The sequence below is a fragment of the Vitis riparia genome, chromosome 13 (genome assembly GCF_004353265.1).
Source record: "Vitis riparia cultivar Riparia Gloire de Montpellier isolate 1030 chromosome 13, EGFV_Vit.rip_1.0, whole genome shotgun sequence".
Classification (NCBI taxonomy): Eukaryota; Viridiplantae; Streptophyta; class Magnoliopsida; order Vitales; family Vitaceae; genus Vitis; species Vitis riparia.
The window spans coordinates 2,570,258-2,594,743 of NC_048443.1; the positions used below are offsets into that span (position 1 = coordinate 2,570,258).

Genomic DNA, 24,486 nt, shown 5'->3' on the forward strand with positions numbered 1-24,486 from the left:
TTTTCTAAAATGACCATTTTATATGTTAATAATACAAATTAATTTAATGTGAGAATTGATTTGAGATTAATAAAATAAAAAAAAAATAAAAATACAACTAAAACAAAAAAAAAAAAAAAACCTTTAAAGCTAAAAATATAAAAATAGAATATTAACTTTCACTTAATTAAAGCACTCTAGTAGAAAATATAAATAATAAGAAAGAGTTGAAAATACAATGGGAGCAAATATTTTAATTTTTAATTTTTAGTTCTTATTTTTTTTAATTGTATTTAATTTTTATGTATTTTAGTTTTAATTGTATTTTGAATTTTTAAAATTTTTTATTTTATTATTGATATCAACTAACAAAATTTTTATTCAATTTTATTAAATAAAATGAGAAAATGAGAGAATTTACATAATTCACGATATAAAATCATTATTAAATAATGGATTCTAAAGATTTTAGTTATTACTTGAGAATCCTAAAGAATTTTTCCACGGTAATTCATATCTTATGTTATATAATGAAAAAATTATAATATATTTATTTTTAAAACACTTTTATCAAATTAAAATGATAAATTAATTTGGTATATTTTTTTTAATATTATCAAGCAAAAGAGTATTTCAACAAATAATAATTTCAGTTATAAAAAAAATACATATATTTTAAAATATTTTTAAATGAATGAAGATGAAATTGATTTATAAAAGTTGAGATTCTTTTTTTCATATTTTTTTTTAAATTAACGAATCAAAGCCAGTTTTTCCCATTATTTTTTAAAAATAAATCACAAAAAATATGTGAAAACAATTGACAATAACTAAAAAAATGTTTTCTAAAAATACCATATTTTTTATTTTTAACAATAGAAAAAAGAAAACAACTTTCTAATTACCAAAAGTTAAAAAAGATTCTTAAAAACAATTGTAAAACAAAGTTATATTTTCTCAACTTTTTCTACTCCATAAAAGTGATTGGTATCTTCTCATCCATGTAATTTTTTTTTTCTCAAATCTTTTTCAAAGAGTTTGTGAGTCATAAAAAGAGAGGGTTATTTACCCTTTTGAAGGTACCTTGAATTGGTTTTCCCTTTTTTTAAAGGGTACTTTTTGCATATATGTCAGATTGATGATTTTGTAGTAATTCATATATTCTTGATAAATTATTGATATGCAAATATTTACATATCTCAAAACAGACCCAAAAGACATTATCTCTAAACAACCCTTTTATTTAATTATTCAAAATGGAACTATAAATTGTAAAAATAAAATAAAAAATAAAAAATACAAGCAGCACAAGCAAGCATTCATCATGCTTAATGAAACGAAATCAAGCATCCATAGACATGACATTTTTACTATTTTTCACATACAACCATTGACTCTCCTCGGTTTTACAGTGCAGCATCCGAGCTACGTGCCTAATGACTTGAGGAACTCCGTTACACGACTTTACAATTTCTTTTCCTATTTTCACAAGATTGGGGCGCGCTTTCTCTTCCCCTCCTTTGAATGCAAGACTTCGAAACAAATCCCAAGACGACTCCTCTCCCAAAGGTTCCAAATTGTATGGAGAATTAATTCCCATGACTGAAGCAACTCTAGCGCTTCGGGTCGTCACTAAGATTTTACTCCCATGGGCACCAATAGTCAACAAAAGCCTCAATTGATCCCATTTCCCTGGATCCTCGTTCGATACGTCATCTAGCACAAGCAAATACCTCTTCCCTTCTAGACTTTTACGAAGGAGCTTCTGCAATTGATCCAACTCTAAGTTGTTCACATTTGTATTAGTTGTAGCTTTTACAATGTTCTTAACCACTGCTTTTACCTCAAAACCATTGGAAACACACACCCACATCTTAATATCAAAATGTTTCCCCACCTTCTCATGATCATTGTATACCAATTGAGCAAGGGTGGTCTTGCCTAGGCCCCCAATACCAACAATTGCAACCATTGAAAGATGTTCTTGCATCAACAATCCTATCATCTTCTCTTTGTCTTTCTCTCTTCCCACAATTTCAGATGCCAGGACAAAAGAGTGGGTTTCTGATTTCTTCCTATTCTCTACCTGCACCACTCTTGGAACAAACTTGAACATGGAAATATCTTTTGCAATCTCATCTAGCCTCTCTCTAATATCCTTCATTCTATGACCCGTCTTGACTCGAAAAGCAATATGATTAGAAGAGGAGAAGAAGTCACTCACTTGTCCTACAAATCTCCCCTGCGTATGGGTCTTTCTCCGCAAGTCTTCGGCTGCGAAGTCATCCAACAACTGATCAGCATCGTTGACAACTTCTTTAAGCCTCCGTACCCAAGTTGATACTGCACGATTCCTCTCCTGCGGCTCCCCAGCATCAAGAAGCACAGCTTTGATGGTAGACAGCGTATCCTCAAGCTTGCTTAGCTCTTTTCTGATACCATACATCAATCCAATTTCTTGGAAAGCGGTAGATCCCAGCTTCATCAAAAGGTTCTCAGCAATGGTGAAAGGAATTTGTTCAGCCATCTTTGAAAGAGCAAAGAAAAATGTTGCAGAGGATGGAAAATTGAGGGGGAACTCTAGCAAGAGATGAAATCAGAAACTAAAAGGTTATAATGGAGTATGTTTGAGGCGAATACATTGAGATTGGGGGGTGGGGGGAAGAGGAAATGATATTGAGTCAAAGTCTTTGTCAATGATATAAATGAAAAAAAATGAAGAGAAATAATAGTTTGACTGATAGCCACTCGCTTTCACATTTATGGGTATCTCAGCCCATGCCTAAGATGGTTTTAGTAAGAGAATGACAGTGTGTAGACAGAAGATTTTACTCAAATTGTTATTAATGAAAGTGTTTTTTTAAAGTGCTTTGAAGAGAATCATTCGATTGGGTGTTTATTTAAAACATATTATAAATGATTTTTTACTATCATGGTAATTTTTTTGTATTTTAAAAATGTTTCTTAAAATTTATCATTTTTTTTTTTTTTGAGAAACACTTTTTACATTAAAAGTGGATTGTTTTTACTTCAAATATCTTTCGTAAAAATATTTTCTCTAATAATATTTTTAAAAGAATTACCTATCAAATGTTTCTTAAAAAAACATTATAAGTGATTTTTCAATCTGATAAGTGATTTTTCAAAATTTTAAAAATATTTTCTAAATTTTGTCAAATACCTAATTTTGTCACTTTACTTTTTAAAATCATTATCTAATGAACTCTTAGAATATGTTTCATAATAATTTTAGAAAGTATTTCTACCATTTCTAATATTTGAAAATTTGTGTGATTTTAGAAAGTGTTTTTACCATTTTTAATATTTGAAATTTTTTTAATTTTCAAGTATTAAAAATTATAGAAATATTTTTTAAAATAACTATCAAAACACTTAAAGTGCGTTTAATAGTGATTTTATAAAGTGTTTTTAGTTTTTTTTATGTTTGAAAGATAAAAAAATTTAAGTGTTAAAAAGACTAAAAACACTTTCTAAAATCACTGTTAAACGCACTCTTCGAATACATTTAACAATGTTTCTACTCATAATATTTTTAACAAAAGTATTTTCTCTAAAAATATTTTTAAAAGAATAGTATTTCTCCATAAAATATTATAAATAATATTCCAACCTTAAAAGTGATTCTAAAAAGTGTTTTCTAAAATTTGTCAAAATATCTCATTTTTTTCAAAACATTTTTTTAAGTCAAAATTACTTTGGAACGAAATCTTAACTAGGAGAGTTAAACTAGAAGAATTGGTCTCACCATGATTTATATTATAAATGTACATCTTTTTCCTATTTTTTCAATAAATTTATGTGAGCACCCATAAAAGTAAGAATAGTCTTTTCATAGCATAAATCATAGGGGGATCACTTTAGAAAAGTCCAAAGGTCTAAAGAGAGAATCAAGGATGGATACATTAAAGAAAATGTTCAAAGGGCTAGAAAAAGAGAGACCCATGTGAATGTTAGTTGGCACGACCATTCTTACTTTTGTTCACACTTGGATGTGACATGATATTATTTTAGATCAGAGAGAATATAGAATAAAGATGTACATATATGGATTTATTTGGGTATATGCGAGTCTATCACCTTCTCATTATCATTATAGAATAAAGATGTACAATGGGACAATGACCTTATTTACCATTTGTGCCCTCTCATACCCAATTTTTGCCACCTTTCCTCTGTATTTTCTCTTACTTTTCAAAGCCTTAGTCTTTTCCTTGCTTTCAATCTTTTTTAAAAATAAATAAATAAATAATTGCTCTCCATTCCATCCCTGAAATTCTGTCACTCTTGTTCAACAAAAGGGGAATATTAAAAGTTATGTGAATGTTTGACAAGGGTTTAAAAAAAAAAAAACTAAAAAATATTTAGAAATCATAAAATTATTTTTTATTTTCTGTTATCAAAAATAAAAAAAAATATGACATTTTTAGAGAATATTTTTTTAATTATTTTTACTTGTTTTTTTAATTATTTTAAAAAATAATTCTACAAACATGTATAATGATTAAAAATAAAGTTCTACATGTAAAAATTATTTTTAAAAATATTAAAAATAGGTTAAAAACTTTTTAAGTTCATAGACAAATTTTTATTCTATAGAATATCAAATAATAGTTTTCAAAAACTATTCTAAAAAATTATTTTTCAGTCATGTTTTTAGAACTGTTTTTAAAATCAGTTATCAAATAAGGCCACATGCAACCTACTTCTCTTCTTAACTTTATTTACTCTCTTTTTTAGTTTTTTTTTTCCTTCTAATTTTAAGGCTATATTTGGTTCCCCAAAAATACTAAAAAATATGTTAAAGAAAATTATTTTCTTGTGTTTGGTTTTATTAAAAAAATATTTAAAAATTGAATATAATTAAAATTAGTGAAAATTTTATATATTTTTAAATTATTTAATCTTTATATAAAATAGTTAAATAAATTAAATGAGTTTGAAGTAGAAAATGAATATGATTTGTTAACTTTAAATCTACTTTTTATTTTCTTTCACGTTTTCTTTTCTTCTACTTTTCCTTTTTATTTTATTTTTCTCACATTTTCCCTCAAACTTTCATGTGACCAAACATAGCAAATGATCTCAAATTCACATTAATCACTAAAATTATTTTCACCTTCTAGCACTAGCAAAATGAACAATAACAATAATAATAATAATAAAATAAATGGGTTTGTAAATAAAAGACTAAAAATAGAGAAAATGCATGTTTAAAACGAAAGCTAAAATATAGATAAAAAATAAATGCAAATGAAAAAAATGAAATCAAAATAAGACATTATCAAAAGTCAAAATAAAAAAAAAATGAAATAAGGGAAAATAAAATAAGTAAAATCAAGTAAAAAAAAAACAAACAAACATTACATGAAGGAGGTGTTCGGCAAAACTTAATATTTATTATTTAATGACTTAAGTTAACCTTAAGTTAAATTATATTTAAATTATTAACTTAAAATTTATTACTTAATTTTTACTTTAAATATAAAGATTGTTTAATACATTTAACTTAAAATTGATTTTAAATTAACAAATTGACATATTTATCTTTATAAACAATAATTAAGATAAAAAAATGTTGAATAACAGTAGAAGTCATGGAGTAGTAAAAGCGATCACGAAGATAACTAATGTCAATATTTTGGATATCTAGACATAAAAATACACTATAACATGTTGTCACATAGTTCAAAGTTTCAACAAATACTGATGCATATAAATCGACTCATGTCCATCTTAACCATGGGGCACAACAAGTTTAATACGAGAGTTAGTAATGTTGGTATCGTAGAGTTTAATAGTAACCCAAGTTGAAATCAAGTACGAATCATTTGACTTCCCCCAACTCATGAGACAATTCGAAGTTGCAACATCATGATTCCAATTTAATAATAATGGAAGAAAGAATAAATAATCTTTACATATCTTAAAAATTCTCTTCATCAATCAAGAAAAGTTGTGTTAACACATGATTGGGAATAAGAAACTCAACAATTTATTTTAAAATTATCACATTTTATCATTTTTAATTTTTGTTTTCAAGACATACCAATTATTAAAGATTTGTATTTGGTATTAAAATAAGTATGATAATGTCTTAATTTTCTTTTTACTTCTTAACACTATCATAAATCAATTCAAATGCGTGTTTTTATAACAACTTAGATAATATTAAAAAAATAAAATAAAGGCACATCATAACGATTTGCAAAACCTAAAGAGAGCATAGTTTAGCAATTTGATGCAAGCGAGTTAATTCTTTTCATATATACCAATTATGTATCAATAATAACATATAATTAATATATCATTGATAATACCTTGAATTTACCCAATATTGATCATTGCGAGGTGGTCTGCACCTCAAGGTTTTGAATCCCCATAAAGAGTCCTAAGAGTTTAGTTTTGAAGGTAGATAAATTTTTTTATAACTTTATTTCAAAGGAATTTTACAATATAAAAATTTTAAAGGTTAATCAATTTCTTTTACAAGATTTATTTCAAAAGAAATTTAAGATGTTAGTTATAGAAATATAAAATCATTAAAATGTTTAAAAGGTATATATGTGACATTCTCAACAGGCCTTTCTCACATGAGATTGTCATTTGCCCTTCGGCCCATCAGGCTTAATTGTAATTGGGCCACAGAATTGGTCATAAAGGCTCGACCCATATCTCGTCTGTAACCATTCATCTCCTTACAATATCCAGTATCCTCCGCGACCAGCACAATGAAGCACCGGTGCCTTGCCGCCCCTTAGCTGCACCGCTCATCGTCGTCCTCCGATCACCACCACTTCTCCCTCTGAACCACACTCTCCAAACCCTGCGCAATGGAGCCTCATCTCCTTGACCCCACTAGCCTGCGCTGGTCATCATCCATCCCCTTAACCTACACCACCTGCTCGTTAAAAGTTCTCAAAGAGACCAAGCCCACCTCAAATCCACCATTTTTATTTGTCAGAGCAGGGAAACGGAGTTCCGGAAGTTCCCAAAACGGGCTTCAGAGACAACCTAAGAAGGATCTTTCTCGGATTTTGAGGACAGAGGCGGCAATTAGTGGCATTGAGAGAAAAGCAAATTCAAGAAAGTACAGTACTTTGTGGCCCAAAGCGGTTTTGGAGGCTTTGGATGAGGCGATAAGAGAGAATAGATATGAGTCTGCTCTCAAGGTTCGTGGGTTCTTCTTCTTGTGATTTTTGTCCTTCTTTTTGGCTTTTGGATTTGCGCTGCAATTTTGTTGTGACTTATTGGTTGATGAGAAATGTCGGGAAAAGAAAGATATGAAGCTTCACCTCTCTCAAGGTTTTGGTGGATTTTTCCTGTTTTTGCTTAGTCCCTTTTTTTGGTTTCTGGGTATGTGCAATTTCGCTTATGGTCTCTATGATTGCTGAGAAAAAGGGAGAAACAGAGTTTCAATCAATGAGGAACTTTATTGGCTAAAGCCAAATAGTTGCTGCAAGGCGGGATAGTAAATAAGATGTTGTGGGTTATCCCGTTTTTACTCTTTTTGAGCTTCTGGGTCGGTCCAATTTTGTTTTTCTCTGTTTGGTCGCTGACAAAATGTAGGAGGAAAAGGAAAAAGTCCTTAATCCAAGTGTTATACTGTTTTTGTTATTAAAAGAAAGGAATATTTGGTTAAAAGGGGCAAAATAAGTTGGTAGGAGGAAAAAATAACCTCATGACCCTTTTTTTTTAAGATTAAATTACCCCTAATAAAAATTAAAAGAAAAACCTTTCAAATTCAAAACTAGAAAGGAAGCTTCTCTCTTGAAAGACATCCTCAAAGGTATGTTTTGTTTTTTTGAAATACATTATTTATTTATTTATTTTTCTGATTTTCATATTTTTGTTGATTCTCTCTTTAAAAGGATTAAAAAAATTCATTCATTTGATTAAGGTGTGTTTTTTTTTTGTCTAGTTTATGAAAAAACACGGGAGAGGAAAAGAACATAATAAAATGGAAAAGAATAGAGAATATCCTCAAAGGTATGCTTTGTTATTCTCAAATGGTTTGTTTTTCAGATTTTTGTCTCTTTGTTGATTTAGTCTCTAAAAGGATTAAGAAAGTTTATGCATTTGTAGTGATCGATTTGATAATATTTCACAATTTGACTTAACATTATTAAGAATAAGGGATAAGTACTTTAATGAGGAAAATAAGATTCGTAGTGATCGATTAGAGAAGGTTTTCACCTTATTATGTGATAAAGGAAAGAAAATAAACATAAAGAGGACAAAAAAAGAAGGCAAAGTTAAAGTGATAAATCAAATCTTGATGAAGACATTGTAAAATTAACATTGTTATACTTTGTTGAGTATGTTCTACTAGGAAATAAGGGAAAGAATTTGATAAATTTACAATGGATTCAACTTGTTGATAGTTTAAAGGAGTTCAACAAGTATCTATGGGAGAAAATTTGCTATGAGAGAACATTAATTGGGTTACAAAAGATTTTGGACAAAAGAATGTCAAAATTTGTGGAGAAAAAAGAAGAAAAAGGGAATGCAATCTATGAAACATATGCCTTTCAAATTTGGGCGTATGAAGTCATTTCATTACTTGGAATAAAATATGCAAGTCACATTAGTAGAAGTTTTCCCAAAATTTTAGATTGGAGAGGTACTGCATCTCCAAAATACACCTAAGCTTCAATCCTTGTTTTTATAGTCAAATGTAAGTTATATCTTAATATTTGTTGACATTTGCTTTCTTATTTACATAACCATATTATTATTATTAAATAGTTTCTTTCTACTTTGAATTAATAGTTATTTTTGCATTTCATACTCATTTCCACACTAGAAGAACATAAACAAGAGTATGTGAAATGTATTAAACTAGCGGGTGAGTCAGGTGATGCCTTAGAAGATGATGTGAATGATTGGGACTATCACCTTCTTTTCCACCTTTCATTGTTGTAGCAACAGCAGTAGTATAGGTTGCAGATTCCTCATGATCTTCAAATTGAATCTGCAACATATACTTTTGTTGTTATTGCAGCAATGAAACATAAAAAAAGAAGGTAATAGTCCCAATCATTCCCATCGTCTTCTAAGGCATCACCTGACTCACCCTCTAATTAAAAATAATTCATATACTCCTGTTCATACTCTTCCAATGTAGGAATGAATATGGAATAAAAGGATAACTATTAATTCAAAGTAGAAAGAAACTAGTTAATAATAAGAATATGGTTATGCAAATAAAAAAGCAAATATAAAAAACTATTAAAATATTACTCACATTTGACTCTAAAAATAAGGATTGAAGCTCAATGTACTTTAAAATTGCATTCCCTCTCCAATTTAAAATTCTAGGGAAACTTCTACCAACGCGACTTGCATTTTTCATTCCAAGCAGTGGAATGACTAAATACGCCCAAATTTGAAAGACATGCTTCATAGGTTGCATTTCCTTTTTCTTCACATATTTTGATATTCTTTTATCCAAAGCTTTTTGTAACCTAAATAACGTTCTTTCATAGCAAATTCTCCCCCATGGATACTTGTTGAATTGCTCTAAACTATCAACAAGTTGAACCCATTGTAAATCTATTAAATTCTTCCCTTTCTTTCCTAGTAGAACATGCTCAACAAAGTATAACAATGTTAACTTTATAATGTCTTCATCAAAATTTGATTTCTTACTGAACTTTGCCTTTTTTTTTATCCTCTTTGTGCTCATTTTCTTTCATTTTTCATATAATGAGATGAAATCCTCCTCTAATCGATCATTACAAATCTTGTTCTCCCCATTGAAGTATTTATCCCTTATTTTTAATGATATTAAGTCAAATTGTGAAACATTACCAAATATCAACCCAGTGATCAAAGCAAACTCCAAGGCACTAAATCTTAATCCTTTTGAGTAAACAAGTATCCACATCTTATCTTCTTTTTTTTTTTTTTTAATGTCATATTAGCATAACAACATATTATGAATAATTTGAGCATAAAATTTCAAATCAGTCATACATACCTAAGAAGTGGCCAAAACAAGATGTTTTAAACATCTGTAGTTGGGTTTGATTCAAGTTTTTTTTTATGTTCTCAATGGCCATAATATAGGATAAACAAACGACTTTGGATAGGAAGTGATCTTCATTACGTATTTTTTGTGTGAAGATTGTTGAAGAAGTGACAGTTTGCAAAGTCACACACATTGTTCTTTCATATTAAGAAAATATATTAAGAGTTAAGAACAATGAATATGAACTAAAATAAATTATAAAAAATTTAACCACTTCTACTAAAATCAAAATACTAATTCAATCAATTCTAGTGTAATCAAGTTTGAAACATTTTAATCGAGAACTAAACCAAAGTTATGTTATTTGTCAATGAAATTTAAAACTAATTAAGTTGAGGTGAAATTGTTTTTATTAAAAACTTAGCCTTAATTAATTCCTTTGTAAATAAAACTTAACCATGGTGTAGTCTATGTGAATATTTTGATATACATATAAAAAACTTCATCTAATTAGTTTGTTATTTATGGCAAACTTGAAATACAATATCATTCGTAGACTTATTACCTAGGTTTAACTTATTTCAGATCTTAATTTTAGCATATGAAAAAACAATGGATATCTATTTTTTTATTGAAGGAGTAATCTCATATGCAATATCATCAACACATTAAATTCCTAATTAAACCTTCTCATTAGAGTCTTCAATATTTTCCATTAAAAATGAGTTGTTTACTTTCTAAGATGATCGCATTTGAAGTTATTCAAGATTGCAAATCTAAGTTTTTTTTCCTTCAAAAATAAATATAGAAAAAGATTCAAATAACAATCACAAAGTCACTTGTTAAAATCCACAAGTTTATGCTAAGAGAGTAAACAATATAGATGTCAAGAGAGAGAGTGATATATGTATATATAGAGAGAGTTTTTAAATGCTTGGTTCAATAATCTGATATGTAAACCTCATTTGGAAGATGATGGCAAATTTAATTAGTAAATAACAAAACTGTATCTTCACCCTACTATCAAAGAAATATGCCTTAAAAGTAAAGTAATACCCAGTAGTCAATACAAATTATGTTTTTTTACAAAAAACAAAATATAAAACCATAAGTAAATTACTGTAGGTCACCATCAATTTTTGCATAAACTGAATCTTGAACAAGGAAAACTAGAAAAGTTTTTTCTTTTCAATTTTTTGATAAATCAAATTAAAAACAATAAAAGGGTACAAAGCAAAGAGCTCGAGATCAAAACAATACCTAAAAAATAACCAAATACTAGGAATCTAAAATGCACAGAAAGAATAACTATAGGTTTGAGAGTTCAAAATCAAAGATGAATAGGCTAAGAAATTTAAGAAAACTTCTAAAATTTATGGTTAACAAATTGTGAAGGCCTCATTACCTTCTCCTGCATTTTTTCATAAACTATTTGGAAAAAAAAAACACCTTAATCAAATGCATGAACTTTCTAAATCCTTTTTGAGAGAGAATCAACAAAGAGACAAAAATCTAAAAAACAAACTATTTGAGAATAAGAAAGCGTACCTTTGAGGATTCTTCTTAGTTCTCTTCCACTTTGTTTTGTTCTCTTCCTCTCCTGTGTTTTTTTAGAAACTAGACGGAAAAAAGCATACTTCAATCAAATGCATGACCTTTCTGAATCCTTTTAGAGAGAATCAACAAAAATAAAAAAATTTGCAAAAAAAGTTTAGAAATACAAAGCGTGCCTTTGAGGATGTCTTTTAAGAGAGAAGAATCCTTCATTCTTTCTTTCGCTTCCTTTCTGGTTTTGAATTTGAAAGGTTTTTTTTTTTTTTAATTTTTATTAGGGGTAATTTAGTCTAAAAAGGGAAATACCAACTGATTTTGCCCCTTTTAACCAAATATCCGTTAAGCCAAATAGTTGGTGCAATAAGAGAGAATAGATGGGAGCCTACTCTCAACCTTTGTGGTTTATCCTATTTTAACTCCTTTTTAGCTTTTGGGTATGGAATTTTCTTATGCTTTGTTTGGCCTGATTAAGCAAATACAGAAATTAAGATTTTGGCTTTTGGGATTTTCATTTTATTGGGAGTGTAAAAATAAAAACCCAATTGAGCAGAGTTTTGAAATCATTGAACATATGATCCAGAATTTTCAGTTCTCCATTTTTTCATTCTTATCTTTCAGTTTTCTCAGCAACCAGAACTTGAAATAGTTCAGAAACAATATTAGAAGCAAGAGGAGATTGTGAAAGAGGTTTCATCTCTTGTAACAACTGAATTTGTGGATTTATTTTTTCTTTTATTGTGATTCCCTGCTGTTCCTCATTTCTCTTTAGAAACAAAAAGAGTTTCCATTTTATTGTTGGTGAAAAAGAACTTAAATTGCATTGAATTTTTTATGAAAGAACTGCTACATCTTCTGATTGAGTGCTCCAACTCATTGATCCTCAATGGCATGTCAAACATCTTCCTTTCACTTTAGGAAAACATGGCAGCTGTTCCATTAATTTAGAACGCTTAGATATTTCAGAACATATCCTATGAAGAATATGTCGCATATTAAGTAGGAAAAAAAAAATTATTTCTTCATTGAATATGAGAACTGTATGAGAATTTTCTTAGCTATTATAGTAGTTATTGCTGGCCTTATGTTGGCAAACCGATATACAGGTTAAGTCCAGGTAGCAATTATTTATAATGGCATGGACTGTTTACTTGGAAAATATTTAGTATGTTGGCATCTATATTTGAGTGTTTTCGTTGATATCTTATTTGCGTAGTTTAAGATTTCTTTGTTAACTATTTTGGAATTAAATAAAACCACTGTTCATTAATAGATTTTTGGACTTCTTCGTAAACAACATTGGTATGAGCCAAGATGCCAAACATACACGAAGCTCTTGATGATGCTTGGCAAGTGCAAGCAACCTGAGCAGGCAAGCCTGCTGTTCGAGGTCATGCTATCTGAGGGGCTCCGACCCACTCTGGATGTTTACACTGCACTTGTAAGTGCTTATGGTCATAGTGGTCAACTCGACAAAGCATTTTGTACAGTTGAGGACATGAAGTCAGTCTCTGACTGTAAACCAGATGTATATACCTATTCTATTCTTATTAAATGTTGCACCACACTTGGCCGTTTTGACCTGATTGAACACATTTTCACTGAGATGTCATATCTTGGAATTGAATGTAGCACTGTGACATACAATACAATAATTGATGGATATGGTAAGGCTGACATGTTTGAACTGATGGAAAGCTCATTAACAGAAATGATTGAAAGTGGCACATGCCTTCCGGATATTTTCACTTTAAATTCTTTTATTTGGGCTTATGGGAATGGTGGGCAGATTGAAAAGATGGAGAAGTGGTATGATGAATTTCAGCTCATGGGGATAAGGCCAGACATTAAGACATTTAATATCCTGATCAGATCATATGGGAAGGCATGCATGTATGAGAAAATGGTGTCTGTTATGGAGTTTATGAAGAAAAGGTTCTACTCCCCAACTATAGTTACTTTTAACATTGTTATTGAAATGTTTGGAAGGGTTGGAAATATTGAGAAGATGGAGGAGTTTTTCCTGAAAATGAAGCATCAAGGAGTAAAGCCTAACTCCATTACCTACTGCTCTCTTGTTAGCGCATACAGTAAAGCTGGGTATTTAAAGAAGGTTGATTCAATATTGAGGCAAATTGAAAATTCTGATGTAATTCTAGATACTCCATTTTTCAATTGTGTCCTCAGTGCTTATGGTCAGGCTGGTGATGTAGAAAGAATGGGTGAATTGTTCTTGGTTATGAAAGAGAGGAAATGTAAGCCTGATAATATCACTTTTGCCACTATGATTCAAGCCTATAATGCCCAAGGCATGATTGAAGCTGCACAAAATTTGGAGGTTAACATGATTACCACCAAGAACAAATCAGGTATCTTTCATTGCATTCTGCCACTCAAAAAATCTTCTTTTTTGCCAGTGTGAAGATTTTTTGTATTGAGTTTTAAACTTGAAAAGACTTCTCTTTAATAAAAACCTTAGTATTGTTTAATTTGAGAAATGAATACAAAGTTTAGCATTGTTTAATTTGAGAAATGAATACTGTCATATCCATGGAACTGGGATACATGATGTCACTTTATTTTATTTACTCAGGAACAAGGTTGATCGGATGCTAATGTATTAACTAATGAGGACAAGCAACCTTCTATAATTGAGAACACTAATTTGTGATATGTTCAGAGCAGGATAGAACAATTTTTGGCTTTGTGACCGCATCTGCAGCAGGTAATCATCATAGCTTATTTTCCTGCTTTTATAGGTAAGTGCATGGGACATTCTTTGACATGCTGTCGATCTCCCTATCTGGAAGCCAAGAAACTCCTAGAGAACTTTCAAAGCCATACCCGTTTTATCTCCATATTATTTGAATGTAAACATGTTTCCATTCAAAATGAGTGAATTTGTATTTAAAGCTAATAAATTATGACTTTAGTAGCTCAAAACAAACTAGAAATAGGCTTATACTATGTTTTCTTTTTCTAGGGTGGTGGATTTGAAGTTCCTCCAGTTCACTTTTAGATTTTTTGAACAATAAAAAGCTTAAAAGTGTAGCCCATACTGCCCATGGGAGGGTGGTATCACAATAATTAGATAAGTAAATTGATGGGGGGAGGAATTGAGCCCAAGACCTTTAGTTAACCTAAGCTCCGATACCATGTTGAACAACCAATTTTCCTAAAAGCTTAAGTTGTTAGGATTTGGGTTCACAATGTATATCATGCTTCAACAAGGTTAATAGTATTATATTTCAAGATTTTTTTAAAAAAATTCGTATAGGTTTCGTTGATTCTTTTAGTTGCATGTCCAAATGAGTTCATCTTTAAACAAGATAAACATTTATGTGATAAAGATCTCAACTTATGTGTGGAACCTTTGAATCCCAGTGGTATTCTAATAATTAGAATGGACATTTATTTAATTATCACTTACTATTGTAAATTTGCATAACCCAATTAGGGATTTTACCCTATGGAAATGAATTAAGTAATTCAGTGTTGTTGTCATTGAATCATATGCTTTTGTATTGATCCTAAAAATGTTTGAAACCAAAGCAAGAAGAGACTTGATACAAGTTTATTGTCTTTTAAATTTTGCCCATGTCTTGAAAGACTAACATCCTAAAGAACAAGAAACAAAGGACTCAAAAAATAAGAATGAAATATTTAATGACCCTAAAATAATAAAGAAGCTCACACAACTTTAGGGAAGATGATATCAAAATAGAAATGACCCCAGGCTATGGAAGGAACATTAACTGAATGCTCTGGTGCTTATAGACTCCTCAAGGAACTCAAACTTAATGGAAATTTAAAGGTTTTGTAAAAAATCTGTGAAATGACTCTTATTGAGAATATACTGTACAGACATGATCTCTTACCCTTGATAAACTCAAGAATAAAGTGATTAGGAATGTTTTTATTTAGTGCTAGACTGTTGGTATGAGATTTTTAGAGATAATAACAACATTATATCACAACCATAGTACATTAATCCTATCAAAAAGAAAAAGAAAAAGGAAAAAAAAGAAGATCAAGTATTTTCTTTCTTCTTCTTCTTTTTATTTTTATTTTTACTTTTTATTTTTAATTCTTCTTTTTCCTGATAGATACTGCTTTTTCCTTTATGTCCCAAGGACTCGAACACAAAACCCCTCATACTGGCACCTAATCCCCTACCACTGGAGGCCTCAAGCATTGACTTGCAATCAAGTACTATGAGTTACAAATGACAATTCTATATAACACATGAGCTACATCCTTGCTTAAAGTGTCTTTGCTGAGCATTGTGCTAGTGCTTATAGGTGTGCATGCATGCTTTGCAGAATTTTGGTCGTGAGATGATCACACCTTCTATTTGTTTGGCTTGTAGTCTTAGGAAAACAGTTTAGAATAAGAACATTGCATGCTACAAATCAGCAAGATGATACTTTCAGAAGTTTTTACGCTTAAAAAATTCGAAAGCACATGTGATAGACACAAATATTTGAGCCAGAAATATTTGTATGGCAATATGGCATAACAGAACCATTGATGATGTCTCTTGATTAAAAACTTCTCATATGTTGTACATGCTCCATTCACCTTATTAATGCAAAATTTCCAGGCTTTTAGAAATCATTTATTTGTCCAAGAAGTGAAGCTATAGGGTCATTTTCCCCTTAACTTTTGGGCTTCTTCAAACGTGCTCAGGTGAACCTCAATACTGCTTCAAAACATATCAGTTGGACCAACAAAGATTGCAGATCGGGGGTCTTCTCTCAAATCTGAAGCACCTCTGCTGTCCATGCAATGCTGACATTAGTGAAGTGCAGTGTTGTTCTGAACCTCTGGAGATCTATACAAGAGCCCTCCATTTGATTAGAAGATAGGCCTTCAAGTAAAGAAAGAACACTACATAGATGGAAAGGAGGATGGGAAAGAGTTGCTAGATCAGTATGAATCAGATTTCCTATGATATCATGTAACGAGATCCAGAAAAAGAATTTGAGAATTCACCAATATATTTTTCTCATGAATAATGAAGGGGGAGAAGCAGAAGTTTGGGTTTCTGCTGCAATCTGTAGTTACCCTTTAGCAATGGACTATACTCATGCTTCTAACAGTTTCTGTTTCAACTAAAGCTACAAGCCTTTCTCAGTTTTATTAGTTTGAAGTTTTAGCCATTTCCTGCACAAAATTGTATTATTTTGATTTATTTTCTGGGATTCTTTTTTTGGATGTTACATCCTGGGATTTCATAGTCAACTTAGGATTTAACTGATGCTTAGATTGAGCTGTAAAACACTGTTTGAGATGGGTGAATCATGTGTGAGGCAAATTTATAGCCAAATGATAATGTTGGTGCAGAAAATCCATAATACATAGTTCTACTAGGAGAAATGCAGGATAAGTCTTCAATCCGATTGTGTTGGTTACTTGACCATTTTGATGTGATCAATAAGATGAGGAGAATGGTTTCTATCCAAGGTTTTCAATGGTTAAAATCCTTTAAACAAGTTTGTTCTCCTAGAAAGAGTGGAATGGGAAAATAGGAGCAGTAGCCAACTACAAGTATTGTAATGAGAGCTTTTGTTGAGTTGATTATGCACCTCCTTTCATTAGCATCAATGGGCAATCATCTCAGCATCAATTTAGCAAAATTAGGGTTAGAATAGACTGTAGTTCACCTCAAGAATGGCTATTTTTTCCCAAGTTTGATTATTCATTAGTAGGGAGTCAGTGAAGTTGATTTTTACACAGAACTAGAACTGGCTGAATGAACCAGAAGAATACCTTTTCAGTGCTATGTTAGAGGTGTATGACCAGTAATGACTTATGCTAGAAACTGTTTGGCAGTTGAGAAACAAACTCATAAGATTAACACAGCAGAAACGAGAACGTGAAGAGTGATAGTGCCAAAGCATGATAGGATTATTGAAAAAACGTGCTTTTAATGGATGTGGTTAAAGGTGTTGTAACTGGTTAAGGATTAGGTAGACTAGGGGATGCTTTGATTTGAGATGGTGACAGAGAGATATGCTGGACCCAGAAGATGCTTGGAAAAGAAAAATGAAAAATGTGGCCCTAGGTGATGTATGGAGTAAGATAAGTTGTGTTCTGCTGGCCCCCATATAGTTTGAAAGAGCTTTTATGGTGTGTATATTTTGCAGTCCCTTCAGAAAATGGGGGATATGAAGGAACCCAGACCCCATTACTGGGCCAGTCACCAGTGTTTGGTGAGGGTGAATCTGAGCCATACGTGTCACCCTGACCAGGACCAAAATATTCGGGTTGGGTGCACTGTGACCTAACCCAAACTCTACCTAGTCGCACCCTCTATTATGGGGGGACTGCTTTCTGTTATTTCCCCTTTTTCATCATACTCACATTTTTCATTCACTCCTTTTCATCTTTTGCATATTTTTCAACTGAAAACAGATAACTGATTTGTGTTCATGCATCTGAAACAGGTTCACTATCACCAGGTGTCGCGTCTTCGCCTCTTATTCCCATGTAGACAGAATCAAGCCGCTTCTATAGAGGACAAATTCAGAGATACAATCATAGGTAACCACCAGTCACTAGTGACTCTTCAATTGAATTCAACAGTGGGATCATAGTGGTGTGTTCTGGTAACCTCACTTGCACTAAGCACACAATGTCTGACTGAAGAAACTCTAAATGGAAGACCTTGTCAACCTCTGGTTTTGCTGCTCCATCACCAAGAAACCGAGGACACCGATCAACCCATATGGTCCAATCTCATAATATAATGGTTTTTTAATTATCAAGTTTACATCATGGAATCCCCAGGACATGAGAAGGAAAAGAATCGGCTAATGTATGGACATTTGCATAGTGTATATCATTGAATTGTGAAAAAAATTCAAACAGAATATGGGCTTTTAGTGTCTTGGTTCATGTACACTATGGTCTTATGTGCTGCAAATTCTCATTCACAGTCCAAAATGTATGATGATCTCAAAGAAGCTTTTATTCTGTAAATCATTGTAGTAATGCTGCTGTGACTAAATACATTTACTATTGCTGTTGTTTAGCCAACTAACAGATTAAGATTTGAATTCCATACATATCCTTTTAGGGGAAGGGCATTTTGGTCTTTTTGCATATACGATCCTGAAAGCAGTTTACAAGCAAGGATGACAATGAATCCAACCTGGTTTTGTAGAAGGACAACTGGAAAACAAAAACATGAAAACATGAAAAGTAAGTGCATGAAAAATGGATATGCACAAAAACAGGAGGATGAGAGTGTGAAACTGCAGAAAATTTCAAAACAAAATCATAACAGAGTGGAGGATAGGGACATTTTCTAGTCAAAAACTCCAAAAATTCTAAAGGAGATGGCAAAAGATGAAGTTGACCTCCATGAAGCTTCTAATGGAGCAATCAACAAACTAACAATGACTGGAAGTTATTGAAGCAATGATGACCAATGGAGAGATCATCATTTTCATGTGTGAAAATGAGCCCCAATCTTGACCCTTTTTTTCCTCCTAACCCCAATGCCTTTGGACACTTTGTGAGACTTTGGAGCAACTTTGAAGGGGCTTGGTGTTTGGTAAAGTACCATAATTGGATTGGGATCATCACTTTGAGAGAGCCATAGCCCCACCTATGTGGGTTTTGGATTTTGAGTTTGAAAGTTTTCAAGTTAGAGTCATTTTTCAGTCGCTTTTCGACCTAATTTGAGGCTAATAATTGAACTCTCTTGTCGGACCCCACAAAGTTATGGAACTTAAAAATGGTTATTTTGGCTATAGTCACTTTGATAAGATGGAAATACTATTTCATTTGAATGAAATATAGTTGATAGGAAATGAATCAAATATATATAACAAATTTATGATATGGAATCATAAACCCTAATATAGTTTGAGAAGTATGGAGGGTAGTTGGTGGGCTTCATTGTGGTATAACTCGAAAAATCAATCCACATGATTGGACCTCGAAAAGGCCCAAGTAAACTTACATGGCCCCAATCCTTTCGGTCCGGATCAAAGCCCTAATTACTCAAAAGGAAAAAAAAATTTGAAAATGAAAATCATTAAAAGAAAATTGATATTTTCCTAGGAAAATTACATGTATATCCTAAAACCCCAATAAATAAAAGTCCGTAATGACCATTTTGCCTCTTTGTTTCCTTTTCAAATACCCCAAAAATGACTAAAATGCCCATTGCTAAATGTCAAAGGTTTTCCTTGAAAAAAGACCAAGTTTGAACTTACACAAACAAAAAGTTGATGCCAAACCACATCTTTGGCCCCAAAACTACGGTTGGATTCCTCCTTGTGATGAAATCATATGTCATGCAATTCTTTCTTCCGCTCTTCACACTCTGGGCATGTCATGTTTCTCATGGAACATTTTCTTTGTAAACCTTAAATCAGCCTAATTCAATGTGAATGAACTAATATAAGAATTTTTTTTTCTTTGGGATTTCAAAATGTTACAAGGTGTTGAATCTGTGAGCTTATTATTATAAGCTGTTTCAACTAAGACATAATAAAGGAGCATGATATTTTCCAAGAAGGGTTGCAGTCATCTTGGATTTGCTATATTTTTTTTTCCTAGGTTCCCATACAACCCCAACTGGCATAGAGAGTCATATTAGGTTTCCCATTTTTTTTTTCTAGGTTCCCAAACAACCCCATGTGGGATAGAGGTGGAAGAAGCAAATTGGCTACTATATTCCTTTCATTTGCCTCCTTTTGCCACTATTCCTACTGTTCCATTGAACTTTGTGGTATATGTGCTTATCAAATTGCAACTACTACCACTATTATTTTCATTTGCTTGGTATATGCTCACTTTCTCTCATCCAACTTCATGGTACTTTGAAAATTTGTTCCTCTTTATCCTTTCTTTTTGTGGTGTTCCTTCTCCAAGGCACCAAAATATCCCTTTTTTGGATTGGTATTTAGGTATTGATGCCATGCTTGGAATCAAGAGCTCAATTGTACAAATAATAGAAGAGCAAAGGATAAAGTGATTGAGAATGGTTTGAATGCTTTGTTAAGTTTAAATAAAGCAAAACCAAAGTTTTAGTCAAAAGAAAGCTTCATAAGTTCCTCTAATGGAGTGGGAAGACTTGGTCATCAACTACCCATTGAAAGCATTAATTTAGAGTTAAGAGGAGAATAATTTGAAGTTTTTAATAAATAATGCTTTGTTTCAATCTTTGAAAAGGAGAGAGGAAGAAAATTTTCCTCTTGAAGTAATATTTAACTTATTTCTTATCAAAAAGTTGGAATAAAAAATAAAAATAAAGCTTTAAATAACAAATTCGTGAATTTTTTTCTTCTTGTACGTTCACCTTTTGGAACAAAGTATCTGATAAAAATATTATTATGTTGGTGCAATATCAACTTGAAAAAGAGAAACGGTCCAATATGTTAACAACACCATATTATTGTATTTCATGCAATATTATATTATTATTGATTCATATTGTGTTAGTTCATGAAAATGATTGACAGGTTATTTGATTAAAAAAAATTAAAATGTTTTTTAAGAGCTAAAAACAAAAATTCTTTTAAATTCAAATCAACATAGCACTTTTTATATGGATTTTTAAAATAAATAATTCCCCTTAATACTTTTTAATGAATCTCTCATTGTTAATTTCTTTATTTCAATAAATAATTACTAAAATTTTAAAATAGGACTAATTGTATTGGTTTTTTTATTTTGAATAAATATTAGAAGTAAAAAAAAATAGATGTCAAATTACAACATTTATAAAACAAATGAATAAAGAAGGGTTTTTTATCAATGAGGATTTGTTGGTATGAATTTTGTAGATAGATGGTTGAACAATTTGAAGGAAAAATAATTGGATTTATAAAGTAAAAAAAAAAATATAAAAGAAAAAATTAACTTCATTTTATGCATTAAATTCAACCATTTATTGGACGACACATAGTTCATTGATATCATATCGATAATAGACTTAGTAACACAAAGTTACTCATACTTTTTATAGATGTCTAAAGAAGAATGATTTTTGATGACCTTTAAAACATTTGTTAATAATTTTGGCGAGAATGATAGTAACCCGACTCTAAATTACATCTACTAATTTAATAGTATAAAGTTATCTATTCGTTTAAAATGTTTAAAGAAAAATGATTTGTGATGACCTTCAAAAAAATTATTAATAATTTTTTCAGGAATCATAATAGTTGGATTGTGTATGATTATATCCACTACCTTAAATAGTATAAAATTGATTACACTTTCGTAGAAACATCTAAAGAAAAATGATTTATTATGACTTTTGAAATATTTGTCGATAGTCTTGTCGAAAATCATAGTAATTGGGCTTTAAAAACATTTAAAGAAAAATTATTTATGATGACCTTTGAAATACTTGTCAATAGTCTTGTCGAAAATCATAGTAATTGGGTTCTAGTATCACATCAACCACTAAACAGCACAAAGGTGTTTACTTTTCATAAAAACCTTTAAAGATGAATGATTTGCAATAATCTAAATCATACAATTTGGGCAATAACGTCACATCAAATAACTTGATAGGTGGTGTATGTTTTTTTTACTTAATTCTAAATAGAATTTTAATGTTTAATAGTATTAAATATTAGGTTGTTTGTTTTTATAGTATTTTATTTCTATTAAGTATTAAAAAGTAAAAAAAAAACCAATATATTTTTTTTCTATTTAGAAAAAGCTACATATTTTAACTTTTTCTATTTAGTAAAAAGCTTATAATAAGTCATGAAAGAGTAAAAAAAACAAACAACCTAAATTCTGAAAACAAATTACTTTCAGCAAAAAGCCAAAAAAACAAACACCACCTAAGTTATCTATATTTTATTATAAACATCATACAGGGAATTATTTATGATAATCTACAAAACATTTATTAGTAATAATACTAAGTGGGTATTTGGTAAACTAGTTTAATAACGTAAAGTGACTTAATGACTTAATTTAAATCATTAAGTAAATTAAGTGTATTTGGTAAAATAACTTAATGATATGACTTAAAGTAAAAAACAACTTTAAGAAATAAATATAAACAATTAACTTTTTTTGTAAGGTCACATCTTTATTTTACTTTTTTATCTTATTTGTCATAATTATTTCCACAATCTCTTTTGTTTCTCTACACCTTCAATGTTACTCGACTTCTTTTACCTTAGTTATAATTTATAATAATAAATATGTTAATTTGATGATTTAGAATAAATTTTAAATTAATTTTGTCAAACAACTTTAATACTTAAAGTAAGAATTAAGTAATAAATTTTATGTCAATAACTTAAGTATAATTTAACATAAAGTTAACTTAAAGCATTAACTAATTAATATTAAGTTTTACCAAATACTCCCTAAAAATTAGAACAATAAGGTTATCATATCTTGTCATAGTACAAAATTATTTACATTAAAAACATTTAAAGAAAAATGGTTTATAACGATTTTCAAATTATTAATTAATAATTATATTCAGAATCATATTTGAAAAATTAGAGGTAAAATAAAAAAAAACAAAAACAACACAATGTCCCCTATGATTCAACTTTAATGAAATGGTTTTTTTTTACCTTGTAACCCTATCCCATTGAAGGATGCTTTCAATCTACATATGGGCAATTGCTTTTTTATTTTATTTTATTTCTTTCTTTCTTTTCTTTTCTTTTTTGTCCTTGGTTATAATACAAGCATTGTCCCCAACATGCTGGGAATTTTTCTAGATTTAGCACATTGATTCCAAATTTTTATGGTTTAAGAAAAGTCTTCGTGCCGTCAATAATGTACAAATAATTGGACCAAGTTGATACCAAAATCTAATAATGGTATGCTATATGCATGGTAGCTATTAATTGAATCAACTTATGAAAGGTTTCAATGAGGTAACAATTTTTACCTGACCGTTGTGAAAAAGTACACCCTAATGTCACATCATATTTCCAAAGTTTGGTAACATGTCACTAAATAAAAATGCGACCTTCGAGATTTTATTTTAATTTCATGTTATGGAAAATAATATCGTAAAAATCTCGACCTTTTTCATTAAACACTAATCGACTATCGAATAATATAGTTAAAATCCGATCCAAGATAATTTAAATGTGATTGTCACAATTATTAAATGATTTTGTACTTATATATTACATTGTTGATAACATCAAAATTTGCCGAGAATAGATCTCAAGTCATGTTGACTCTTATTTTTAGTGTAACCTCCTTTTAAACACAAACTTCAAAAGAAAAGAATCTATCTTTATAAATTTTGTTTATTGAAAATTTTGCCGACATCGGATAATTGAGTATTGAATGAGCTTGATTCAACATCAATCTATTTTACACATCAACTTAGACAAGTATTAAATTGTGACTATGATCTCATATTCGGTTTTCATGGTTTTAGAAGCTAGGGTTTGGTGATCTATACCATCTATATTTTAGATGATATGATATATTTTTTTCTTATTCGAACAAATTATTTTTAAAAATAATTTTTTAAATAATGAAAAATTATATTTTAATTTACAAGTGTGTTTAATAATTTTTTTTTCCTTTTTTCAATTATAAATGAGATTAAATTATTCTCATTAAATGATTTTTAAAAACTATTTTAAAAAATACTAGTAAATACATCCTTTATTTTTCATTCCAGTGGTGGAGGTTTCTAGTACAATTCCATGTGCCAAATATCCACTTTGCTTTTGGTTTTCTATTATTTTTATTTTTTATTTTTTTATAAATCAAATTAAATTATAAATAAAAATAATATTTTGTGAAGGAAAATAATTAGATTCTATTATGGTTTGAAAATTGTTCTTGAAAACTATTTATGTATTTTAGAATAAGAAATAGTTTTTCAACTCAAAAATACGTTTGAGAAATTTTTGATAGAAAATAGTTTTTTAAAAACTTATTTTGAAAATAATTTATTTTCTAAAATAAATTTAAGGTGTTTCCAATTGTCTTTTTAA

General features: G+C 30.0%; 2 protein-coding genes across 4 annotated transcripts; one reads left to right on the forward strand and one right to left on the reverse strand.

Moving 5' to 3' along the window:
* Positions 1–1,269: 1,269 nt before the first annotated feature.
* LOC117927913 (putative disease resistance protein RGA3) lies at positions 1,270–2,655 on the reverse strand. The gene has a single exon (XM_034847639.1). The coding sequence runs from the start codon at positions 2,504–2,506 to the stop codon at positions 1,322–1,324; it is 1,185 nt and encodes a 394-aa protein (XP_034703530.1). The 5' UTR covers positions 2,507–2,655; the 3' UTR covers positions 1,270–1,321.
* Positions 2,656–6,688: 4,033 nt separating this feature from the next.
* Positions 6,689–18,542, forward strand: LOC117928792 (pentatricopeptide repeat-containing protein At3g53170). 3 transcript variants are annotated; one of them, XR_004653661.1, is made up of 4 exons: positions 6,689–7,169; positions 12,795–13,890; positions 14,115–14,246; positions 17,971–18,542. XR_004653661.1 is itself a non-coding variant. In XM_034848807.1 (3 exons), the coding sequence occupies exons 1-3, from the start codon at positions 6,831–6,833 to the stop codon at positions 16,387–16,389; spliced, it is 1,614 nt and encodes a 537-aa protein (XP_034704698.1). In that variant the 5' UTR covers positions 6,689–6,830; the 3' UTR covers positions 16,390–18,542. The 3 variants fall into 3 exon arrangements, 1 of the variants encoding a protein (XP_034704698.1); XR_004653660.1 differs by lacking the exon at positions 17,971–18,542 and adding an exon at positions 16,211–16,296; XM_034848807.1 differs by lacking the exon at positions 14,115–14,246 and having other exon boundaries at positions 16,211–18,542.
* Positions 18,543–24,486: the final 5,944 nt, after the last annotated feature.

Excerpts from the sequence above, each read along its gene's own strand:
- LOC117928792 (XM_034848807.1), top strand. The coding sequence starts at position 6,831 with ATGGAGCCTCATCTCCTTGACCCCACTAGCCTGCGCTGGTCATCATCC. Across the intron at positions 7,170-12,794 it reads GATATGAGTCTGCTCTCAAG|ATTTTTGGACTTCTTCGTAA; the intron begins GTTCGTGGGTTC and ends GTTCATTAATAG. Across the intron at positions 13,891-16,210 it reads TACCACCAAGAACAAATCAG|GTGAACCTCAATACTGCTTC; the intron begins GTATCTTTCATT and ends AAACGTGCTCAG.
- LOC117927913 (XM_034847639.1), bottom strand. The coding sequence starts at position 2,506 with ATGGCTGAACAAATTCCTTTCACCATTGCTGAGAACCTTTTGATGAAG.